The sequence below is a fragment of the Oncorhynchus kisutch genome, linkage group LG13 (genome assembly GCF_002021735.2).
Source record: "Oncorhynchus kisutch isolate 150728-3 linkage group LG13, Okis_V2, whole genome shotgun sequence".
Lineage (NCBI taxonomy): Eukaryota > Metazoa > Chordata > Actinopteri > Salmoniformes > Salmonidae > Oncorhynchus > Oncorhynchus kisutch.
The window spans coordinates 20,272,110-20,297,883 of NC_034186.2; the positions used below are offsets into that span (position 1 = coordinate 20,272,110).

Sequence of the window (25,774 nt, forward strand, 5' to 3'; positions counted from 1 at the left end):
TTTTGAGTCTGTGTGTAGGTTATACCACCCATCTGGCATAACCTATTGTCGTTTTCAGGGTCAGGAATGTTTGTGTGTTTGTGTGTGTCTCTTTGTGTGCTGTTGCGTGTGTGTCCGTGCCAGTATCAGGGGGAGGTCTGTACCATGACAGCTGTCCTATAAGGATTAGCTCTGTCTGTATGTCTCCTGTCTGTGTATGTTTGATCTGTTTGGTCTGCTCCCCAAGCTTGACAGCTGGACTGGTGTTTAGATCTGCAAAATTACCCCTCCCCCCTACCACTCAAACCCCTAACCCCTACCACTACCCCCTCCCAAAGCCCCTTAACCCCTGTTCCACTATCCAAACTGCTCTGTTTGGAATGACCCCTCAAAAGTCCTACCCCCTTCCTCAAGTCCCTAACCTCTTTCTGACCTACACTGTTTACCCCTTTCCCAACCTTCTCTGTTTAGAATTAGCCCTCAAAACCCCTACCCCCTATCCCCCTACCCCTCCCCAACATGCTCTGTTTAGAATGACCCACTAGCCAGGGACATGACATACCTTTACCAGGCCATAAAACAACATAAAACACTATATGAAACAGACCTAACCATGATGCATAAAACAACCTCAAACGTGGATTTTTTTTAACCTGTATTTAACTAGGCAAGTCAGTTAAGAACAAATTCTTATTTTAACAATGACGGTCTACCCCAGCTAAACCCTCCCCTAACCAAAACAATTGTGTGCCGCCCTATGGGACTCCTGATCACAGCAGGTTGTGATACAGCACAGGATCGAACCAGGGTCTGTAGTGACGCCTTTAGCTCTGAGATGCAGTGCCTTTATCGCTGCGCCACTCGGGAGCCCAATGAAACATAGGCCTAATCATGAAGCATAAAGCAACCTCAAACACCGTATGAAACATAGGCCTAATCATGAAGCATAAAACAACCTCAAACACCATATGAAACATATACCTAACCATGAAGCATAAAACAACCTCACACCACCCATAAACCAGGCCACCTTAACTCATAAAATAACCTTAGACGTAGTAAAATACACTACGGTGTTATAAATCACAGCCATTTTATATAATGAGACACAGAGAGACAGGCTACCATATGCTGCTGCTGGTGAATGTCCACTACCTACTCATACACACACGCAAGCACACACACACATACACACAAACACACACACACACAGCATCCCTTATCATTGTCAGTTTGCTGTCTTCAGATGCATTGAGATGCCCTTTGTGTGGTAACTCTGCATGAAAACCAGTTATCATGCTTTACTTAGCATGTGGCTGAATGCCTTGGCCTTGGCCTGGGCTGTTAATAGGATAAAGGCTTAGCTCCGCATCCCAAACTGCACCCTATTCTCTATATAGTGCACTGATTTTGAACAGATCCCTATAGGCTCTAGTCAAAAGTAGTGTACAATATAGAGAAGTAGGTGCCATTGGGGACGCAGAAGCTCGGTGCTGCTGTATAGAGGACCTGTGAATAGCTTCATTAACAGAGATGAGTTCATCACTAACAACACGTCAGCCAGCCGGCTGGCTGGCTCTCCTCTCTCTGCTTTCAGACACCCTCCCTGTGGCACACATAACAGAGAGGAGCAGAGCAGATTGTGTGCGTGCGTGTTCTTGTGTGTGTGAGTGTGTACACGTGTATGTGTGTGGGCGTCCGTGTATGTGTGCGTGTGTTTGTGAAGCAGAGGAGTACAGTGCTCTGTAGGGTGGGGTGTTATCAGAGTGCAGAAGGTGATAATTACATCTTACAGGAAAACTACAGGTTATGAAATGTAGGATCGTCAGTGTCTTCTACTCTCCAACCATCTCCATAGACAAAGTCCTAGATTCATTTCACCTTTATTTAACAAATTCGTATTTACAATGACGGTATGACAGATATTCTTTGTGTATAGTCTAGCCTGTCCATCAGCTCCTCATGTCTCATATGCTCCTGTTTTGCAGCATTATGCAAAAATAATTGTTGTTTATGTGATATGGTGAATGTATCTGGTTGTGTATGCGTGCTCTGCCTCCCTCTATACCCTTGCGTGTCAAAACATAGTTAATCTTAGTTAAGTACAGTAGTGATCCATGTAGAAAAACATCCTTGAGGTGTTTAGTTAACCCTTTGACACATATGAACACACAGGTGTGATCATTCTACAGTGGTCCCAGCAGCGTACACTCAAACCGGTGTGATTATATCACGCCCTGACCTTAGAGATCCTTTTAATTCTCTATTTTGGTTAGGTCAGGGTGTGACTAGGGTGGGCAATCTAGTTTTCCTATTTCTTTGTTTGGCCTGGTATGGTTCCCAATCAGAGGCAGCTGTCTATCATTGGGGATCATACTTAGGCAGTCTTTTTCCCACCTTAGTTGGTGGGATCTTGATTTTGTATAGTTGCTGTGTAGCCTGCCGAACTTTACGTTCGTTTTGTATTTTGTTGGTTTTCGGTGTTCATTTTAATAAAAGTAAGATGTTCGCCTACCACGCTGCACCTTGGTCTCCTCATTCAAACGACGAGCGTAACAGATTAGAATGCTTTTTTAGAGCATTCAGTTTCGATTGACGCAGCAGTCAGCGCTTGAACTGGCCACACTGTATTTTTACAGAAACATTTTGCACAAACACAGTCTTTACAACTTTGTCCTCAATTAGAGCAGTGAGAGCAGAAACCATAATATGAATTAGCTAATAGCAATTACTACTAACAATTCATCACATCACGGGTGAGCTCACCACTGATCGAAATAGTTGAGTAAAATACTTTCTAAAATTCGGAAGTAATCTAACGATGGGTAGTTTTGTGCGTGCCGCCATGTTTGTTTTTACGTGTCAACTAAAGATAAGAGTTTATAAGATGAGTTGGGTCTGTTTGCAGTATGCATGTTGAAGGGGGTGTGTTGTCTACCATCATTCACTTCCATCCGGAAGTTTACATGAAAGACGAGTTAACCATCCCTTCACCTCATTTTGTTATAACATCTTTGGTCTGACAGACATTTACATGACAACTGGAATGCATTGTATGATGTCAACAAACATGTAAGGAAAACAACAAGGAAGGCAATGCAGGTGCCAGCTGGAAAATGTGCCATGGGGGGAACAGTTCATGCAAGTTCTGAAGTTCTGTACTGACTGGAGAATGTGCAAATGTCTGCATACTTAATCTGGGGAAACACTGGGCTCTCATTGAAGAGAGAATTTTGTCCGGCTCAGTAAATGGCTGAAATGTAAATTGTCGTCAACAGTGAAATGTGAATTAGTGTGGAGGCGGAACACACCTCAATTCAAACTATTGTTAGAAAACACAATTTACTGGAAAATGATTTGAAATGGACAGGTTGTAACAGCCTATAGATAATTTGCAGGCAGCGTGCCTCGGTTTGAGGGCATCGTGGGTTAACTGTCCTGTTGCGTAACAATCACATTTGGAACAGGGAGTGCATTCTTTTTTATTTTTGTATTTCACCCCCTTTTTCTCCCAAATTTTGTGATATCCAATTGCGATCTTGTCTCATCGCTCCAACTCCCCAACGGGGTCGTGAGAGGCGAAGGTGGAGTCATGCGTCCTCTGAAACATGACTCGCCAAACCGCGCTTCTTAACACCCTCCCGCTTAACCCGGAAACCAGCCGCACCAATGTGTTGGAAGAAACAACGTTCAACTCACGACCGAAGTCAGCCTGCATGTCCCCAGCCCGCCACAAGGAGTCGCTAGAGCGCGATCAGCCAAACCTAACCCGGACAACGCTGGGCCAATTTTTTATTTTATTTTATTTCCTTAATTGAACCAGGTAGGCCAGTTGAGAACAAGTTCTCATTTACAACTGCGACCTGGCCAAGATAAAGCAAAGCAGTGCGACAAAAACACAGAGTTACACATAAACAAACGTACAGTCAGTAACACAATAGAAAAATCTATGGACATGTGTGCAAATGTGGAAGATTAGGGAGGTAAGCCAATAAATAGGCCATAGAGGCAAAATAATCACAATTTAGCATTAACACTGGAATAGATATGCAGATGATGATGTGCAAGTAGAGATACTGGGGTGCAAAAGAGGAAAAAGATAAATAACAATATGGGGATGAGGTAGTTGGAGGTGCTATTTGTACAGGTACAATGATCGTGTACAGGTACAATGATCGGTAAGCTGCTCTGACAGCTGATGCTTAAAGTTAGAGAGAGAGATATCTCCAGCTTCAGTGATTTTTGCAATTTGTTCCAGTCATTGGCAGCGGAGAACAGGAAGGAAAGGCGTCCAAAGGAGATGTTGGCTTTGGGGATGACCAGTGAACTCTACCTGCTGGAGCGCGTGCTACGGGTGGGTGTTGTGCACCACCCTATGGGACTCCCGGTCATGGCCGGTTGTGACACAGTCTGGGACCGAACCCGTGTCTGTAGTGACGCCTAAAGCACTGTGATGCAGTGCCTTAGACTGCTGCACCACTCAGGAGGCCCAGTGAGTGCATTTTGACATCATGCGCATTAGAAAACTCATGCTGGGGGCGACCATTCGAGATATTTGGAACTCACACATGAAAAGGTCAAAACTGCATTAGTCACAACAACATGCCTGATGATCCACCTGCCTAGTGCTTCTTTATTGTCTGGCTGCTCTTCCATAAACCCACTATAATCCATACTGATTTAATGTATGGATGAGTCCCATATGGCATAGGGTGCCATTTGGGATACAGGAAAGTCCCACATTGTCTGATATGTTAGCCAGTGTCAAGACACTCACTCACTCGTACACACACACACACACACACACACACACACACACACACACACACACACACACACACACACACACACACACACACACACACACACACATGCACGCACACACGCAAATGGTTGTTGGATGGATGTTATGATACTGAATATGTAAATGGATAGGCAGTGATAATGCAGTATATATGTTTAAATGACTAGGCCTTGAACAGTGATAATGGCCCTACCATTACTAGTGCATAGAGGGACTGGAAGAGGCTAGCTGTTGAGTGGATTCTCTGCTATTCTATACTATTGACTGTGATGTATCTGCTGTGTGTAGCTGTGGGTGTATGTATTTATCAGGACTCCTCTTCAGCTTCTTCACATGGTAATGCTGCTGGGTGGAAACTACAGGTTATTTGCCACATGGTGTAGACTTTACTTGCTTACAAGCCCTTCCCAATGAGTTTAAAAATCATTATCTAAAACATTCAACAGTAGCTCAGGTCGAGGCGCTCGGTGTGTGTGTGCATGCGTTTGTGTGTGTGGTTACAGTCTTTGTGCACGTGCATGTGTGATGGGTCACTACTCCCTAACGGCATGTTTATCGTCACCATATTGGCTTTTCAGGGCGTGGCCAATTGATTTGACATGGTTTCCATGGTGCTGTGGTGTCAGAGGAGCTGGTAGTGAATGATGGAGCCATGGCCCGTCCCCCTAAATGCCCAGCCCCACCCCCTGGACCAGAGAAAGGCATCACATTTCAAAGCAGCACTAAGCAACCAGCTCCTCTCAGTCCCTGGCTAAAACCAATGCACTAAATAGTGAAGAGGGTGCCATTTGGGATGCTGTCTATGTGTTCTTGGCACAGGCAGTGGCAGGGGACAGCGATGACTGACTGAGGTCTTTTTAACAACAAACACATGAAGTAAGTTGGTGATGGCTTTGCTACTGTAGCTAGTTTTCTGAGTGTAAGTTGTTGGAGCATTTAGAGTGTAGTATGTGGGAGTTGAATTGGACATGTTTTGTTAATGTGGAGTTTATGAGGCAGGGAATAGTGACTTGGGCTGTGTAAGTCATTCTGACTGGAGGGAGGGAGGGAGGTAGGGAGGGAGGGAGGGAGGGAGGTAGGGAGGGAGGGAGGGAGGGAGGGAGGGAGGGAGGGAGGGAGGGAGGGAGGGAGGGAGGGAGGGGAAGTTGACTGTCCTCTTTGTCCTTAGAGACACTGAGCTCACGCTCTCTCATCTGTCATCCACTGACCCCCAGCTGTCACACACACACAAGTACACACACATGTACATAAACACACTCACGCGCACACACACACACACACACACACACACACACACACACACACACACACACACACACACACACACACACACACATTAAATAGTTGTTATACAAACCCATCATTCATTTATATACAGGATCTATAAGTGATTACAATGATCAATACCTGTGTAGTGTCTTTGGCTATGCCGGATTAAGTGATATGACATGCTATTCCTTCAAATAATTTCTCTGTAATTAATATTACCTGATTGAGCTAATCATGTAACTGTACAGTCGGGGCACCACAAAATAATGTTTATAGTGCTGTTATCTTCCGAATAAACTCTTAAAGACCTAGTAATATTTTACATCAATAGCAGTCAATATTAATCGTCATCTTAATTCAGTCTCATCTGAAAGTTGTAAATTCTTGGTTATCTGCACGAACCCTGGCTAACAAGTTGAATCAGCAATACAAAATTGGGTTTAATTATTTATTTACTAAATACCGAACTAATCACACAGAATTACACATACACATAATTAAATCATAACTTGATTACAAATTACATCATAAAGGAAAACGTCCTATCGTAAATACAGTATCTTATGCATCCTAAATTACCGCCCATTTGGAAAAGGAAAAGGAAAATGCAATAAATATTTACTCTGAGCTGCGCTTCGGTAGGTTGGTGGTAGATGGAAGGCCGTGTTGCCAAACCGAGTCCTTTGTCCTTTGAAGAATGTCTCTGGTTGTTAATTGGATACGTTGTAGTAACGTTGTTGTGTGATAGACGGGATACTCTGTCTGTTCCTTCCTAACCCTCGTTTGCAGCGGCTGTTGCTAACTCAACGGCTAGGAGGTATCACTTCTGTAGTGAATAAGAGTTCAAAGTTCATACCATTCGCAACCAAAGCTCACGCTGATGTTGGCTTCGTTCTGTAGTTATTAACTAAACCATTCTGATATCGGACCGTCGTCACCACATCCTCGGAACAGGAGGTTATATTGTCGTCAAGGGCTTATATAGGAAGGGAGAGGAAGGCGTGTTTGAAAAGTTTTATAGCCCATGTCCCTTCACAGGGGCGGGCCACTGATTGAGCAGAGCCCTATCTTAGAAACTAAAATCACATTTCATCCCATCACGAATCATTTCATATTCAAACATTTAAATTGAACAACAATTCCATGTGAATCCGATAACTCTGATGTGTAGACTTTCCACTGTAGAGTTTATGTCATCTTATCATTGATGAGAATGTCTCAGATGACAACCGAACTGACATCATATTCATTAAGTACCACCGCATATGTTCAATTGGTCGGAGTACCAGAATATAGTTAATTTACCCCACCTTCTGATGTTCCCAGAATCTCTATGTTAACCAAAGGTTTTGCAAATGTAACATCAGTAGGGTAGAGAGGGGAAAAAGGGGGAAAGAGGTATTTATGACTGTCATAAACCTACCCCCAGGCCAACATCATGACACCTGGCTGAAACACACAGTCACACACACGTGTACACACACACACGTGTACACACACACACACACACACACACACACACACACACACACACACACACACACACACACACACACACACACAAACACACACACACACACACACACACACACACACACACACACACTGCAATATCTGAGGTTAGAATGTGAGATGCTTGATAGGAAATAGGAAATTGTTCACTAAGATTTAACAGAGTAATTCATCCTGTTTGTGGATCTCTTTTGTTGTTGTCTTTTAATCTCTGTTTGGGGACAGATTATTAAAATGTAAAATTAAATCTGTGTTTGTGGATGAGGACAGTGCACAGGCTGTTTTTGAACAGATAGCATATTTGTAGGTAACCATGTATAATCTTAATTTGATCACTCTGTTATCGCAGAAAATGTTTGTGTATTCAAGGTTTAAAAGGTTTAAAAGGTTTCAAGGTTTAAAAAGGCATCTAATGTCCTATTAGAAATGTCAGACTTGATTTTCCCTAACATGAAATGTATCAACCCCTATAAAAATATCTATTAATTACAATCCATATAATAATTCACATTCCCTGTTGCTGCAGGGTTGTTTTCCTGCTTTGAGAAGCAGGGTCATCTGTAGATTCACTGTGGAAACAATTGCCGTGCAGACTGTCTACAAACTTCATTATGCTTTAGAGAATGTAATTCATTCTGTCTCACACACACACACACACACACACACACACACACACACACACACACACACACACACACACACACACACACACACACACACACACAAGCTCAGTCATGCACATTCAACACACACATACACACACCTACACACACACAAATCTATTTCCAGTCTTACTTCCCTATTTCTGACCTAATTTCCTTTTGTCGACACTCGGTGTCATTATTAACCTCTGAAAAACACACACCATTTTGTCCAGTACGGGTTATGTGCAAGCTTTTGTTGCTGCCCAGCACTAAATGTATCAGATTAATCCTGATCAACATGCACCCAAAGAAACTCGCTTGGCAGAATCCCCATCTGCAATAAATTCAGCTTTTTTGACTATTATATATGAAACCTTTGTGCCATACGGCTCTATGGAGAACCGTGTGAAATGGCAGTTTCCACCACTACGCACATTCACACATTCTGCAGCAGCCATTCTGGCTCTGCTGTGCCTCATTAGTGAAGCCAGAGATAAGACAGTAAGACAGGGACGAATGAGGTGATCCATAGTCAGTTGCTGCCAAACTAATGGAGAAGACGTGCAGCTCTGGTTTCTGACTGGCTCTAACGGCTGTCTGTTGGCTGGATAAAACAAAGAAAAACAATCAGCCTTGAGCTTCAGTCTAATCCTCACTAAGACCCCACCTGCTGCTGCCCGCAAAGCAGGGCTCTGTCCGTGTGTGTGTGTATGTGTTTGCATGGTTTTTTCCCCAATATAAAAAAAATTGTTGGGTCAAGCCTGCCTGGAACACACACCACACACACTGCTGCTCTACCCACTCCGGCCCAGGAGGGAGGGGCTGAGTGAGTTCTCTTTGTCTTCGCCAAACTCCTGACTCTGCCTGCAGGAGAGAGGGCTGATGTGTGCAAGTGAGTTTTTTGTTTCAGATTGTGTCCTCTATCTCTCACTCTTCTCTCTCTTTATCTCGCTCTCTTCCTCTCTCTTTCTTTCTCTTTCTTCCTCTTTATCTCTTTCTCTCTCCCACACACATGCTAAGTGGTATAAATAACTTTGCGTGTGACGTGTGTGTGCGTATGTGTGTGTGTGCACCAGGTGCAGCACAGTACAGTGCCTGGTATATGCTTGGCAGATGCTCACTCTCTGACGCGTGAAATATCTGTTAATGTGTGTTAAATAAAACCATTCCAGGCTTTTTAATTGGTGTAAACTGGAGTGGCATGGGCCCAAAAGGCATGTGTCTGTGTATGTTTTATCGCCGTTTGTGTGTGTGTATGTGTGTGTGTGTGTGTGTGTATATATGTGTGTGTGTATATATATGTGTGTGTGTGTGTGTGTGTGTGTGTGTGTGTGTGTGTGTGTGTGTGTGTGTGTGTGTGTGTGTGTGTGTGTGTGTGTGTGTGTGTGTGTGTGTGTGTGTGTGTGTGTGTGTGTGTATATATATGTGTGTGTGTATATATATGTGTGTGTGTGTATATGTGTGTGTGTATATATATGTGTGTGTGTGGTGTGTGTGTTTTTAATTTGTGTTTTTTGTATTATTATTGATATATTTAAAAAATATATATATTTAACCCTTATTTAACTAGGCAAGTCAGTTAAGAACAAATTGTTATTTACAATGACAGCCTACCAAAAGGTCTCCTGCGGGAACGGGCCTGGAATTAAATATAAAAATTAATACAATATCAATATAGGACAAAACACACATCACAACAAGAGAGACAACACAACACTACATGAAGAGAGACCTAAGACAACAACATAGCAAGGCAGCAAGACATGGCAACACAACATAACAACAACATGGTAGCAAAACAACATGGTAGCAGCACAAAACATGGCACAAACATTATTGGGCCCAAACAACAGCACAAAGGGCAAGAAGGTAGAGACAACAATACACTCACACAACAATCACACAAAAAAGCCACAACTGTCAGTAAGAGTGTCCATGGTTGAGTCTTTGAATGAAGATATTGAGATAAAACTGTCCAGTTTGAGTGTTTGTTGCAGCTCGTTCCAGTCGCTAGCTGCAGCAAACTGAAAAGAGAAGCGACCCAGGGATGTGTGTGCTTTGGGAACCTTTAACAGAATGTGACTGGCAGAACAGGTGTTGTATGTGGAGGATGAGGGCTGCAATAGATATAGTTGAAGTCAGAAGTTTACTTACACTTAGGTTGGAGTCATTAAAACCCGTTTTTCAACCAATACACAAATTTCTTGTTAACAAACTATAGTTTTGGCAAATCAATTAGGACATTTACTTTGTGCATAACACAAGTCATTTTTCCAACAATTGTTTACAGACAGATTATTTAACTTATAATTCACTGTATCACAATTCCAGTGGATCAGAAGTTCACATACACTAAGTTGACTGTGCCTTTAAAAAGTTTGGAAAATTCCAGAAAATTATGTCATGGCTTTAGAAGCTTCTGATAGGCTAATTGATATAATTTGAGTAAATTGGAGGTGTACCTGTGGATGTATTTCAAGGCCTACCTTCAAACTCAGTGCCTCTTTGCTTGACATCATGGGAAAATCAAAAGAAATCAGCCAAGACCTCAGAAAAAAATTGTAGACCTCCACAAGTCTTTGGGAGCAACTTGGGTGCAATTTCCAAATGCCTGAAGGTACCACGTTCATCTGTATCAACAATAGTACACAAGTATAAACACCATGGGACCACGTAACCGTCAGGGTAGCCTAGTGGTTAGAGCGTTGGACTAGTAACCGGAAGGTTGCAAGTTCAAATCCCTGAGCTGACAAGGTACAAATCTGTCATTCTGCCCCTGAACACTGTTCCTAGGCCGTCATTGAAAATAAGAATTTGTTCTTAACTGAATTGCCTAGTTAAATAAAGGTTAAAAAATAAATAAATACTGCTCAGGAAGTCTCCTAGAAATGAATGTACTTTGATACGAAAAGTGCAACTCAATCCCAGAACAACAGCAAATGACCTTGTGGAGATGCTGGAGGAAACAGATACAAAAGCATCTATATCCACAGTAAATCCAGTCCTATATTGACATAACCTGAAAGGCCACTCAGCAAGGAAGAAGCCACTGCTCCAAAACTGCCATAAAAAAGCCAGATTACAGTTTGCAACTGCACATGGGGACAAAGATCATACTTTTTGGAGAAATGTCCTCTGGTCTGATGAAAGAAAAAATAGAACTGTTTGGCCATAATGACCATTGTTATGTTTGGAGCAAAAAGGGGGAGGCTTGCAAGCCGAAGAACACCATCCTAACAGTGAAGCACGGGGGTGGCTGCATCATGTTGTGGGGGTGCTTTGCTGCAACAGGGACTGATGCACTTCACAAAATAGATGGCATCATGAGGGAGGACAATTATGTGGACATATTGAAGCAACATCTCAAGACATCAGTCAGGAAGTTAAAGCTTGGTCGCAAATGGGTTTTCCAAATGGACAATGACCCCAAGCCTACTTCCAATGTGGTAGCAAAATGGCTTAAGGACAGAGAAGTCAATGTATTGGAGTGGCCATCACAAAGCCCTGACCTCAATCCTATAAAAAATTTATGGGCAGAACTGAAAAAGCGTGTGTGAGCAAGGAGGCCTTCAAACCTGACTCAGTTACACCAGCTCTGTCAGGAGGAATTGGCCAAAATTCACCCAACTTATTGTGGGAAGCTTGTGGAAGGATAAAGTTAAACAATTTAAAGGCAATGCTACCAAATACTAATTGAGTGTATGTAAACTTCTGACCCAATGGGAATGTGATGAAAGAAATAAAAGCTACGATAAATAATTCTCTCTACTATTATTCTGACATTTCACATTCTTAAAATAAATTGATGATCCTAACTGACCTAAGACAAGGAATGTTTTACTCTGATTAAATGTCAGGACTTTTGATAAACTGAGTTTAAAGGTATTTGGCTAAGGTGTATGTAAACTTCCAACTTCAACTGTATCTCAGATAGGGGGGAGTGAGGCCTAAGAGGATTTTATAAATAACATGTATACAACGGGTATACAGAGATGGCCAGTTTACAGAGGAGTATAGAGTGCCTTGATGTGTCGTATAAGGAGCGTTGGTGGCACATCTGATGGCCGAATGGTAATGAACATCTAGCCGCTCGAGAGCACCCTTACCTGCCGATCTATAAATTATGTTCCGTAATCTAGCATGTGGCCGACGTAAGTAAGACATTTAAGCGTGTTAACCCTCGCAAGGCTGCCGGGCCAGACGGCATCCCTAACCGCGTCCTCAGAGCATGCTCAGACCAGCTGGCTGGAGTGCTTACGGACGTATTCAATCTCTCCCTATCCCAGTCTGCTCTCCCCACATGCTTCAAGATGGTCACCATTGTTCCTGTACCCAAGAAAACTAAGGTAACTGGACTAAATGACTATCGCCTTGTAGCACTCACTTATGTCATCTTGAAGCGCTTTGAGAGGCTAAACTTCTTTTTCGAAAAATACGTTTAAAAAATGTAAACTTTGAATAGTAGCCTACAAGTGTGGTTGCTTGTCTGCTATTGTGTGTGTGTGTGTGTGTGTGTGTGTGTGTGTGTGTGTGTGTGTGTGTGTGTGTGTGTGTGTGTGTGTGTGTGTGTGTGTGTGTGTGTGTGTGTGTGTGTGTGTGTGTGTGTGTGTGTGTGTGCAACTGCATGTGTGTGAATGTGAATGTCTCTGTGTGCTCTATTCTGAGCAGAGCTGCTGTACTGCACATCAAAGGCAACTCTTCAGGCCGTTTAACACTGAGCAACTAAACACTATGACTTCTGGCTGTGCTGCTATAATGACTCATTCATTGAACAAACCTGGTTTAAGACCTGGTTACCCTGTCCCTGACCTGTAGCTACCACAGATACCTGAGCTATGTGTTCCATGGAAATATTTTTTGCAACAAACAAAACAAATCAGAGGAGATTGAAACACATCTTTATCTGCTCTATATGTCTATGGTCCTATACTGCCTTGCATTGCATCTCCTGTTGACGGGGTAGGGTTCCCTTTTGGGAACGAACCCTCCCACGTTAAGCTGGAACGGTGGCGCACGGAATGCAAAAATATTCTTAGAAATATTTAACCTCCACACATTAACAAGTCCAATAGCTCAAATGAAAGATAAACACCTTGTTCATCTAGCCAGCAAGTCAGATTTCTAAAATGTTTTACGGCGAAAACATAGCACATATTTATGTCAAACCCCCACCAAAGACACAGCTAATTTGAATAGCCAAAAAATGCAATCAACGAACGCAGGATTAAAAGAAAAATAATTCACTAACCTTTTGAAAATCTTCATCAGATGACAGTAATAGGACATGTTACACAGTACATTTATGTTTTTTTCAATAATATGCTATTTATATCCATAAATCTCTGTTTACAATGACGGCATGTTCACAAAATGCTACTCAAATGTCCGGAGAAATGATGATAGCTCCGGCAGATAACGTCAGATAACAAGCAATACACATCATAAACTTTGACTAAATATACATGTTCTACATATAGATAGAAAGATACACTTCTTCTTAATGCAACCGCTGTGTTACATTTATTTTTAACGTTACAGAATTCGTTCACTGGGCTATAATATGAGACGGCGCTCAGAAATTTGCATTATGTCCCCTCTATCTCGGAGTCCACAGAAACCCATAATTAACACATAAATATTCCCTTACCTTTGATGTTCTTCGACCAGAAGACATGGAAGGAGTTATACTTACCAAAACCTGCGTTTGGTTTTCAAGTCTGTGTCTTTAGGTTACCAAACGCAACAAATTCCGGTTGAAATGCAGCCAAAATTCTAGTGGATGCGCATCTAAACTTCAAAATTACATATTATATGTCGACTAAACTGGTCAAACTAAGTGCAGAATCAAGCTTTAGCATGTTCTAAACATGCAAAACAAACCTTAGCTCGAACAGACAAACCGAAATCGTTTGGTCAATCCTGGAAGAAAGAGAGCTCCGGACCAGACGCGCGCATGAAAGTACATGTATTTTCGCGTGACCCAGAGGTTTCAGCGCGATTCTCACAATGAGAGGCACCAATGAAAGGGGACACTGCGCTGAAGAGATAGGAACTGTTCCCAGATCTGTAGCTGGTTGGGAAGGGTGGGGGCGATGACTTCAAAGTTGGCCCAACTTTCATGATGGCAAGAGAGAGTTTGGGAGAATGGCTGCCCTGAGAGTTCTGCTTTACATACAGACATAATTTGAACGGTTTTAGAAGCTTTAGAGTGTTTTCTATTCAATAATAATTATTATATGCATATATTAGCCATTTTTGACAGATTCTTTTTCTGTTTACTATGGGCACGCAATTCCTCCAAAGGGGGCAGTAGTCAGCCCTATCTTTAACAGGTTTTAAGCTATTACCATGTAGTTTATTCTAGCAGGTTGACGTTTATTGTCATGAATCTTGCCATTGAGGAAAACTGAGCAATGGGCCAGCTGCAAAGTCAAAATTGTCTATATTGTTAAAATTGCTTTAAGGTTAGGGTTAGGCATTAGGATTAGCAGTGTGGTTAGGGTTATGTTAGGGTTAGGTGTAAAATCTGATTTTATGACTTTGTGGCTGTGCCACTTTGTCTCTGTACTGATGTTTTGCCTGTTTGATTGCCTTACGGAGGGAATAAATACACTATTGAACCATATTGCAAGTCACCTTGCCAATGGTTAAATGTGGTGGTTCGCTCTTTCAGTTTTGCGCGAATGCTGCCATCTATCTAACATTTCTGGTTTGGGTAGGTATTAATTGTCCCAGTTGGAACAACATCCCCTATACACTTCCTGATGAAGTCAGTCACCTTGTCCGTGTATACGTCAATGTTGTTCTCAGAGGCTACCCGCAACATATCCCAGTCCGCGTGATTAAAACAATCTTGAAGCATGGATTCCGATTGGTCAGACCAGCATTGAATAGACCATAACATGGGTACTTCCTGTTTGTGTTTCTGCCTATAGGAATGGAGGAGCAAAATGGAGTTGTGATCTGATTTGCCAACGGGAGGCCGTGGGAGGGCCTTGTAGGCATCTCAGAATGGGAGAAGCAGTGGTTGAATGTTTTTCCAGAGCGAGTACTACTGTAAATGTGTTGATTGAATTTCGGTAGTGTTTTCCTCAGATTTGCTTTGTTAAAATCCCCAGCTACAATAAATGCTGCAACAGGATATGTGGTTTTCAGTTTACATAAAGTCTAGTGTAGTTCCTTGAGGTCCGTCTTGGTATTGGCTTGAGGGGGAATGAATATACACGGATGTGACTGTAACTGAAGATCATTATCTTGGGAGGTAATACGGTCAGCATTTGATTGTGAGGTTTTATCGGTTGGGTGAACAAAAGGACTTGAGTTTCTGTATGTTATCGCAATCACACCATGAGTGGTTAGTCATGAAACATACACCAACGCCTTTCTTCTTCCCAGAGAGTTCTTTATTTCTCCCTGCGCGATGTACTGAGAACCCAGCTGGCTGTTTGGACGGGGACAGTATATCCCGAGAGAGCCATGATTCCGTGAAACAGAGTATGTTACAGTCCCTGATGTCTCTCTTGAAGGAGATCCTCGCCCTGAGCTTGTCTATTTTATTGTCCAGAGACTGAACATTGGCGAGTAATATACTCGGAAGCGGTGGATGGTTTGCACGCATCCTGAGTCGGACTAGAAGTCCATTCTGAATACCTCTTCTCCGCTGGCGGCGTCTTGGAGCAGCCTCTGGGATAAGTTAAATTGCCTTGGGCGATAAGTTCAATTGCCCTGGGTGGTTCAGGAAAGTCGTATTCTTGGTCGTAATGCTGGTGAGTTACCGTCACGCTGATATCCAACATTTCTTGCCAGCTTTATGTAATAACACACAAAAAATGTTCTGGGCTAATAATGTAAGAAATAACACACAAAAAACTAAATAGTTCCTTAGGAGCAAGAAGCAGAGCTGCCAACTTGTTGTCGTTTCTTGAGTGCTTAGTGCACTGCTTCTTCTATGTCAAACTCCTTACTAGTCTGCTGTTTCTGTAGCTGTAGTGCTTAGCACACTGCTGTTTCTATGCCTAAGCATTTGTCAGTGTGCTGTTTCACTAGCTTAGCGTTTAACTTCTGTCTCTGCCTCAGGTCCTCTGCTTCTGATCTAATGATAATGTAATCCACTAGGCTGGATAACTGATTCCCTCTCTGTATCTGGGTGTCTTTTGTTGTTGTTGACCAGAAGTCCCCACAAGATTGGTGAATGAACAAAAATGTTGTTAGTCCCCACGAGTTCAAATGCTATTTCTAGGGGGTTTAGGGTTAAGGTTAGAATTAGTGTTAGGGTTAGAATTGCGTTAAGGGTCAGGGTTAGGAACTAGGGTTTGCTTCAGGGCTAGGAGCTAGGGTTAGGTTTAGGAATAAAGTTATGTTTTTGGGTTAGGGTTAGGGGTTAGGGAAAATAGGATTTGTCCCCACAAGTTGAACTGTACAAGATTGTGTGTGTGTGTGCGCGTGTGTGCGTGTGCGTGCGTGTATCACTCACAGCCAGAACGGCAGTAAATAAAGGAGAAACAACAGAGGCAGACACTCACTGATATCACACTGGTGGAGGGAGGAAACAAGGAGGGAGGAAACAAGGGAGGGGAAGGGGGAGTGAGAGAGACCGGAGGGATAGAGGGAGGGGGAGGAGAGGAAGAACAGACTGGGGAAGAGAAACAGACACAAAAGAGAAAGGGCACAAAAATAAAATGATGTGTATTGGAGTTCTACTGAGCCTTTTTGAATTGAAACAGGAGTCCTTCCCTCTACTCTACACCTCCATTTATCTCCCCTCTATGTTTACTGTCCCTTCCTATATGAGAGAGTGTGTATTTCCTGGAGTCTATATCGACTGGGCCGTGAGTTGTGTAATATTTGTCATTTGGCCTTGCTCTCTGGTTCTGTATTGATGTGATCACTGTCGCACATTGATTTTTTCACTAGCTGTGTGGAGTACTGACTGCTGTTATAACCATGTTGTTTACATCTGGTATCTGTACTGTACTCTACACTACACAGCACACACACACACACACACACACACATACACATACACACACACACACACACACACACACACACACACACACACACACACACACACACACACACACACACACACACACACACACACAGCCCTAGTTCCTCCACAGTAGATTCTGAATATTGGAGAAGAGAAGAGGATAAGATGGCAGGGAGCGCTTTGCTTTTGCACCATGTAGCTTTCAGCACATCTCTCTCTCTCTCTGTATGTATGATTAATGAACATTTACACAGCCCTGCCAGCGACACCTGTCCCTCTGCAGAGAGATACTCTCTAAAGTGTGTGTGTGTGTGTGTGTGTGTGTGTGTGTGTGTGTGTGTGTGTGTGTGTGTGTGTTCACAAACGCAGTCACCCTTGTTTTGTGTGAGTGAATTCCAACGTAGGATGTGTCATTTTTAGGTCAGACAGCAGGACAAACATGGACTTAAAGATACAAGAGATGTAGCATTCTTTACACTCTCCCTCCTCCGCATCTCTCACACAGACACGTGCACACACACACAGACACACGCACACACACAGACACACACGCACACACACAGACACACACACACACACACACAGACACACGCACACACACACACACACACACACACACAGACAAATGCACGCACACACACAGACACACGCACACACACGCACACACACACACACAGACACACGCACACACACACACACACGCACACACACAGACACACACAGACACAAATGTGGGCTGCTCTTATCCCTCTACCGCTACCTCTACCTCTTCACTCACTATCTCACATTGGCTTTTTACCTCGGTCTCTCTCTCTCTCTCTCTCTCTCTCTCTCTCTCTCTCTCTCTCTCTCTCTCTCTCTCTCTCTCTCTCTCAATTGAATTTCAATTTAAGAGGCTTTATTGGCATGGGAAACACATGTTTACATTGCCAAAGCAAGTGAAATAGATAATAAACAAAAGTGAAATAAACAATGAAAAATTAACAGTAAATATATCACTTTTTAGGGAAGACCCAGATGCAGACAGTGTTGAATTAACAAAAGTTTATTGCTAGAACAGGGGGTAGGCAATACGACAGGTCAAGGGCAGGCAGAGGTCAGTAATCCAGATCAGAGCCCAAAAGGAACAGAACAGCAGACAGGCTTAGGGTCGGGGCAGGCAGAATGGTCAAAACTGGGACAACTAGTAAACAGGAACTAGAAACAGACAGGAGCAAGGGGGAATCTGCTGGTAGGCTTGACGAACAAAACAAACTGGCAACAGACAAGCAGAGAACACAGGTATAAATACACTGGGGATAATGGGGAAGGTGGGTGACACCTGGAGGGGGTGGAGACAATCACAAAGACAGGTGAAACAGATCAGGGTGTGACAAAACATTACACACACAAGTTCCAAAGAATAAAGACATTTCAAATGTCATATTATGTCTATATACAGTGTTGTAATGATGTGCAAATAGTTAAAATACAAAAGGGAAAATAAATAAACATCAGTATGGGTTGTATTTACAAAGGTGTTTGTTCTTCACTGGTTGCCCTTTTCTTGTGCCAACAGGTCACAAATATTGCTGCTGTGATGGCACACTGCGGTATTTCACCCAATAGATATGGGAGTTTATCAAAATTGGATTTTTTTTCAAATTCTTTATGGATTTGTGTAATCTGAGGGAAATATGTGTCTCTAATATGGTCATACATTTGGCAGTTGGTTAGGAAGTGCAGCTCAGTTTCCACCTCATTTTGTGGGCAGTGTGCACGTAGCCTGTCTTCTCTTGAGAGCCAGGTCTGCCTACAGCGGCCTCTCTTTCCTTAACTTTGGGTCAGTCACAGTGGTCAGGTATTCTGCCACTGTGTACTCTCTGTTAAGGTCCAAATAGCATTCCAGTTTGATCTGTTTTTTGCTTTCCTGGAGCTCTGTGGGGTCTTCTTGTGTTTGTGAACAGCGCCCTAGGGCCAGCTTGCTTAGGGGACTCTTCTCTAGGTTAATCTCTCTGTAGGTAATGGTCTCTCAATTCAATTCAATTCAAGGGCTTTATTGGCATGGGAAACATGTGTTAACATTGCCAAAGCAAGTGAGGTAGATAATATATAAAGTGAATATATAAAGTGAAAAACAATACAAATTAACAGTAAACATTACACATACAGAAGTTTCAAAACAATAAAGACATTACAAATGTCATATTATATATATATATACAGTGTTTTAACAATGTACAAATGGTTAAAGGACACAAGATAAAATAAATAAGCATAAATATGGGTTGTATTTACAATGGTGTTTGTTCTTCACTGGTTGCCCTTTTCTCATGGCAACAGGTCACAAATCTTGCTGCTGTGATGGCACACTGTGGAATTTCACCCAGTAGATATGGGAGTATTTCAAAATTGGATTTGTTTTCGAATTCTTTGTGGATCTGTGTAATCTGAGGGAAATATGTCTCTCTAAATGGTCATACATTGGGCAGGAGGTTAGGAAGTGCAGCTCAGTTTCCACCTCATTTTGTGGGCAGTGAGCACAGAGCCTGTCTTCTCTTGAGAGCCATGTCTGCCTACGGCGGCCTTTCTCAATAGCAAGGGTATGCTCACTGAGTCTGTACATAGTCAAAGCTTTCCTTAATTTTGGGTCAGTCACAGTGGTCAGGTATTCCGCCGGTGTGTACTCTCTGTGTAGGGCCAAATAGCATTCTAGTTTGCTCTGTCTTTTTGTTAATTCTTTCCAATGTGTCAAGTAATTATCTTTTTGTTTTCTCATGATTTGGTTGGGTCTAATTGTGCTGTTGTCCTGGGGCTCTGTAGGGTGTGTTTGTGTTTGTGAACAGAGCCCCAGGACCAGCTTGCTTAGGGGACTCTTCTCCAGGTTCATCTCTTTGTAGGTGATGGCTTTGTTATGGAAGGTTTGGGAATCGCTTCCTTTTAGGTGGTTATAGAATTGAACGGCTCTTTTCTGGATTTTGATAATAAGTGGGTATCGGCCTAATTCTGCTCTGCATGCATTATTTGGTGTTCTACGTTGTACACGGAGGATATTTTTGCAGAATTCTGCGTGCAGAGTCTCAATTTGGTGTTTGTCCCATTTTGTGAAGTCTTGGTTGGTGAGCGGACCCCAGACCTCACAACCATAAAGGACAATGGGCTCTATGACTGATTCAAGTATTTTTTGCCAAATCCTAATTGGTATGTTGAAATTTATGTTCCTTTTGATGGCATAGAATGCCCTTCTTGCCTTGTCTCTCAGATCGTTCACAGCTTTGTGGAAGTTACCTGTGGTGCTGATGTTTAGGCCAAGGTATGTATAGTTTTTTGTGTGCTCTAGGGCAACAGTGTCTAGATGGAATTTGTATTTGTGGTCCTGGTGACTGGACCTTTTTTGGAACACCATTATTTTGGTCTTACTGAGATTTACTGTCAGGGCCCAGGTCTGACAGAATCTGTGCATAAGATCTAGGTGCTGCTGTAGGCCCTCCTTGGTTGGTGACAGAAGCACCAGATCATCAGCAAACAGCAGACATTTGACTTCGGATTCTAGCAGGGGGAGGCCGGGTGCTGCAGACTTTTCTAGTGCCCGCGCCAATTAGTTGATATATATGTTGAAGAGGGTGGGGTTTAAGCTGCATCCCTGTCTAACCCCACGACCCTGTGTGAAGAAATGTGTGTGTTTTTTGCCCATTTTAACCGCACACTTGTTGTTTGTGTATATGGGATTTTATAATGTCGTATGTTTTACCCCCAACACCACTTTCCATCAGTTTGTATAGCAGACCCTCATGCCAAATTGAGTCGAAGGCTTTTTTTAAATCAACAAAGCATGAGAAGACTTTGCCTTTGTTTTGGTTTGTTTGGTTGTCAATTAGGGTGTGCAGGGTGAATACGTGGTCTGTTGTACGGTAATTTGGTAAAAAGCCCATTTGACATTTCCTCAGTACATTGTTTTAATTGTGGAAATGTACGAGTCTGCTGTTAATGATAATGCAGAGGATTTTCCCAAGGTTACTGTTGACGCATATTCCACGGTAGTTATTGGGGTCAAATTTGTCTCCACTTTTGTGGATTGGGGTGATCAGTCCTTGGTTCCAAATATTGGGGAAGATGCCAGAGCTAAGTATGATGTTAAAGAGTTTTAGTATTGCCAATTGGAATTTGTTGTCTGTATATTTGATCATTTCATTGAGGATACCATCAACACCACAGGCCTTTTTGGGTTGGAGGGTTTTTATTTTGTCCTGTAACTCATTCAAGGTAATTGGAGAATCCAGTGGGTTCTGGTCTTTAATAGTTGATTCTAAGATCTGTATTTGATCCTGTATATGTTTTTGCTCTTTATTCTTTGTTATAGAGCCAAAAAGATTGGAGAAGTGGTTTACCCATACATCTCCATTTTGGATAGATAATTCTTCGTGTTGTTGTTTGTTTAGTGTTTTGCAATTTTCCCAGAAGTGGTTAGAGTCTATGGATTCTTCAATTGCATTGAGTTGATTTCTGACATGCTGTTCCTTCTTTTTCCGTAGTGTATTTCTGTATTGTTTTAGTGATTCACCATAGTGAAGGCGTAGACTCAGGTTTTCCGGGTCTCTATGTTTTTGGTTGGACAGGTTTCTCAATTTCTTTCTTAGATTTTTGCATTCTTCATCAAACCATTTGTCATTATTGTTAATTTTCTTCGGTTTTCTATTTGAGATTTTTAGATTTGATAGGGAAGCTGAGAGGTCAAATATACTGTTAAGATTTTCTACTGCCAAGTTTACACCTTCACTATTACAGTGGAACGTTTTACCCAGGAAATTGTCTAAAAGGGATTGAATTTGTTGTTGCCTAATTGTTTTTTGGTAGGTTTCCAAGCTGCATTCCTTCCATCTATAGCATTTGTTAATGTTACTCAGTTCCTTTGGCTTTGATGCCTCATGATTGAGTATTGCTCTGTTTAAGTAGACTATGATTTTGCTGTGGTCTGATAGGGGTGTCAGTGGGCTGACTGTGAACGCTCTGAGAGACTCTGGGTTGAGGTCAGTGATAAAGTAGTCTACAGTACTACTGCCAAGAGATGAGCTATAGGTGTACCTACCATAGGAGTCCCCTCGAAGCCTACCGTTGACTATGTCTCTCTCTGTCTCTCTTTTTCTGTCTCTGTCTCTCTCGGTGTCTCTCTCTCTTTCTGCCTCTCTCTCTCTCCTTACCTCTCACCTTCTCTGTGCAGCTAGAGGAGTTGCATTGCCTGCCCACTGAGTTGGGGGTAATGTAGTAATGTTTGGCTATTTGAGCTGACATTTTCCTGCTGACAGACTCCTTCTGCCTGAGTACACGGTCTGTTCAAAAAACAGAAAAGATAGTGCCGTAACTGAGTGAGCCAAACACTACTAAACACTATGTGAGAAGTGATTCACTCTGTTTAGTAGACAGACATGGTTGACGGCTGATGTTATAATATTTATAAGGTTATAAGGTGAATGATTGTCACATAGAGATTACAATAAAATATGAAGAGGACCTAGGAAGTGTAGGCCTTTGACTTTGGAGTGACCCAAGTGAGGTTGAGTGAGTGAAATATATATATACAGTATATATATATATAGACCTGTTCTAAGTTGTCTTCCTATGTTTTCATATCATGCTGACCCCTCTCACCCCTCTCTCTCTCCCTTCAGTGAGGTTTGCAGATTGCGGCCTGGGCGACAGGGTTCTGTTGGAGGTGGGCGACGCGGTGCACTTCAGGCTGGGTGAAGATGGCATGGTGTACACCCGGCACTCCCTCCGTCTTACGGACAGGAAGAGAGCCTTCCTGGTGGTGCGAGCGAGGGATCAGAAAACCAAGGAGGAGTGGAACACACGCGTTCACCTCCACCTCCGGACAGATGGACAGGGGGAGACGACAGAACACAACAAACAGGTATGGATAAAATAAGAATATCACAATATGGTCATTTAGCAGAAGCTTTTATCTATTCAAGGTGACCCTTCTCTTTCCTGATATAACCATTTTGGGTTCCATGTAGAAGCCTTTCCACTGAGGGTTCTACATGGAACCCGAAAGGGTCCTACCTGGAACCAAAAAGGGTTCTCCTGTAGGGACAGTCAAAGAACCCTTTTGGAACCCTTTTTTCTACGAGTGTAAGTATGGAGAAAATACATGAATAATTATGATGTGGAGATGGAAGTCAGAGGAGCAGTTCATCATAAGAATACATTATCCATCACCAGTCGATTAACCAAGTTTCACGACCACTCTTACTTATTTATAAGGAATCATTCATGTTAAATGTACTAAATAAAAATTCACAGCCCACTCTGTTAACCTTTGATGGCCAGTGAAGTGCTGATAACCACAGAAACAAGGCAGCGCTCGCTAGAGTATAGGATGCATCCCAAATGGCACCCTATTCCCTATATAGTGCACTACCGCTATGGGTGTCCTGGTCAAAAGTAGTGCACCATACAGGGAATAAAGTGTCGTTTGGGACACACACATAGCATCAGGTGCTGCTTCCTGCTGTGTGTAAATGACAGTAAAAAGGAGGTTGTCTCTATAAGGGGAGACATTAAAGAGCCACTACAGCGACCCGTTCACATCTCCCAGAATTTTTTTCCCCAGAAATAGTGCAGTGCAATACACTTACTGTGTCCATTACAGTCTCCCAGCCTTCTGTGTAAGCAGTGAAAACAATGTGAGAAGAGAAAAAGCTGTTTAAAACACCACCAAAATCAAACCTGTGAATAAAAGCGATGAAATGTAACCAGTGGAGTGTTAGCCAGCTATTAGTCAGCTAGTTCTCTTAACAGACAGGTGGAGCAGAAAACTCTGGAGGGAGCGTTTGGCGAGAGGGAGAGAAAGGGATAGAGTGAGATTTGGGTGAAGGAAGCAGGAGAGAGAGAAGGATGAGGATATATGTATAGAGAAATAGAGAAGTGACAAAGATGGAGGGGTAGAGATGGAGGGGAAGAGATGGAGGAAAAGAGATGGAGGGGTAGAGATGGAGGGATAGAGATGGAGGGATAGAGATGGAGGGGTAGAGATGGAGGGATAGAGATGGGGAGGTAGAGATTGAGGGATAGAGGTTGAGGGGTAGAGATGGAGGAAAAGAGATGGAGGGGTAGAGATGGAGGGTTAGAGATGGAGGGATAGAGATGGAGGGGTAGAGATGGAGGGATAGAGATGGAGGAAAATAGATGGAGGGGTAGAGATGGAGGGGTAGAGATGGAGGAAAAGAGATGGAGGAAAATAGATGGCGGGATAGAGATGGAGGGATAGAGATGGAGGAAAGAGATGGAGGGGTAGAGATGGAGGGATAGAGATGGAGGGGTAGAGATGGAGGGATAGAGATGGAGGGATAGAGATGGAGGGGTAGAGATGGAGGGATAGAGATGGGGAGGTAGAGATGGAGGGATAGAGATGGAGGAAAATAGATGGCGGGATAGAGATGGAGGGATAGAGATGGAGGGATAGAGATGGAGGAAAGAGATGGAGGGGTAGAGATGGAGGGATAGAGATGGAGGAAAAGAGATGGAGGGGTAGAGATGAAGGGATAGAGATGGAGGGGTAGAGATGGAGGGATAGAGATGGAGGGGTAGAGATGGAGGAAAAGAGATGGAGGGGTAGAGATGAAGGGATAGAGATGGAGGGGTAGAGATGGAGGAAAAGAGATGGAGGGGTAGAGATGAAGGGATAGAGATGGAGGGGTAGAGATGAAGGGCTAGAGATGGAGGGATAGAGATGGAGGGATAGAGATGGAGGAAAAGAGATGGAGGGGTAGAGATGAAGGGGTAGAGATGGAGGGGTAGAGATGAAGGGATAGAGATGGAGGGGTAGAGATGGAGGGGTAGAGATGAAGGGATAGAGATGGAGGGGTAGAGATGGAGGGATAGAGATGGAGGGGTAGAGATGAAGGGGTAGAGATGAAGGGATAGAGATGGAGGGGTAGAGATGAAGGAAAAGAGATGGAGGGGTAGAGATGGAGGGGTATAGATGAAGGGATAGAGATGGAGGAAAAGAGATGGAGGGGTAGAGATGAAGGGGTAGAGATGGAGGAAAAGAGATGGAGGGGTAGAGATGAAGGGGTAGAGATAGAGGGGTAGAGATGAAGGGATAGAGATGGAGGGATAGAGATGGAGGGGTAGAGATGGAGGAAAAGAGATGGAGGGGTAGAGATGAAGGGATAGAGATGAAGGGGTGAGGGGTAGAGATGGAGGGGTAGAGATGAAGGGATAGAGATGGAGGGGTAGAGATGGAGGAAAATAGATGGAGGGGTAGAGATGAAGGGGTAGAGATGGAGGGATAGAGATGGAGGAAAAGAGATGGAGGGGTAGAGATGAAGGGATAGAGATGAAGGGATAGAGATGGAGGGGTAGAGATGGAGGGACCTCTGGGACATAAACAGAGAGTCTGTGTGTGTGTGTGTGTGTGTGTGTGTGTGTGTGTGTGTGTGTGTGTGTGTGTGTGTGTGTGTGTGTGTGTGTGTGTGTGTGTGTGTGTGTGTGTGTGTTTCTTTTCTTCCTGGTGTTTCTCTGGAATAACTTCTTGATGTGGGTGGGTTTGTCTGAGGAATCTATCTGTTTGTCTACATTTTTGTCTGTGTCTGT

The 25,774-nt window shown here is 43.1% G+C and overlaps 1 protein-coding gene across 1 annotated transcript in view; it reads left to right on the forward strand.

Moving 5' to 3' along the window:
* LOC109902779 (cadherin-2) overlaps positions 1–25,774 on the forward strand; it is a 55,068-nt gene that overhangs the window by 12,317 nt on the left and 16,977 nt on the right. Inside the window, exon 3 of the mRNA XM_031785735.1 lies at positions 22,846–23,087. Coding sequence (XP_031641595.1) covers positions 22,846–23,087 — 242 coding nt within the window. The remainder of the gene's footprint in view (positions 1–22,845; positions 23,088–25,774) is intronic.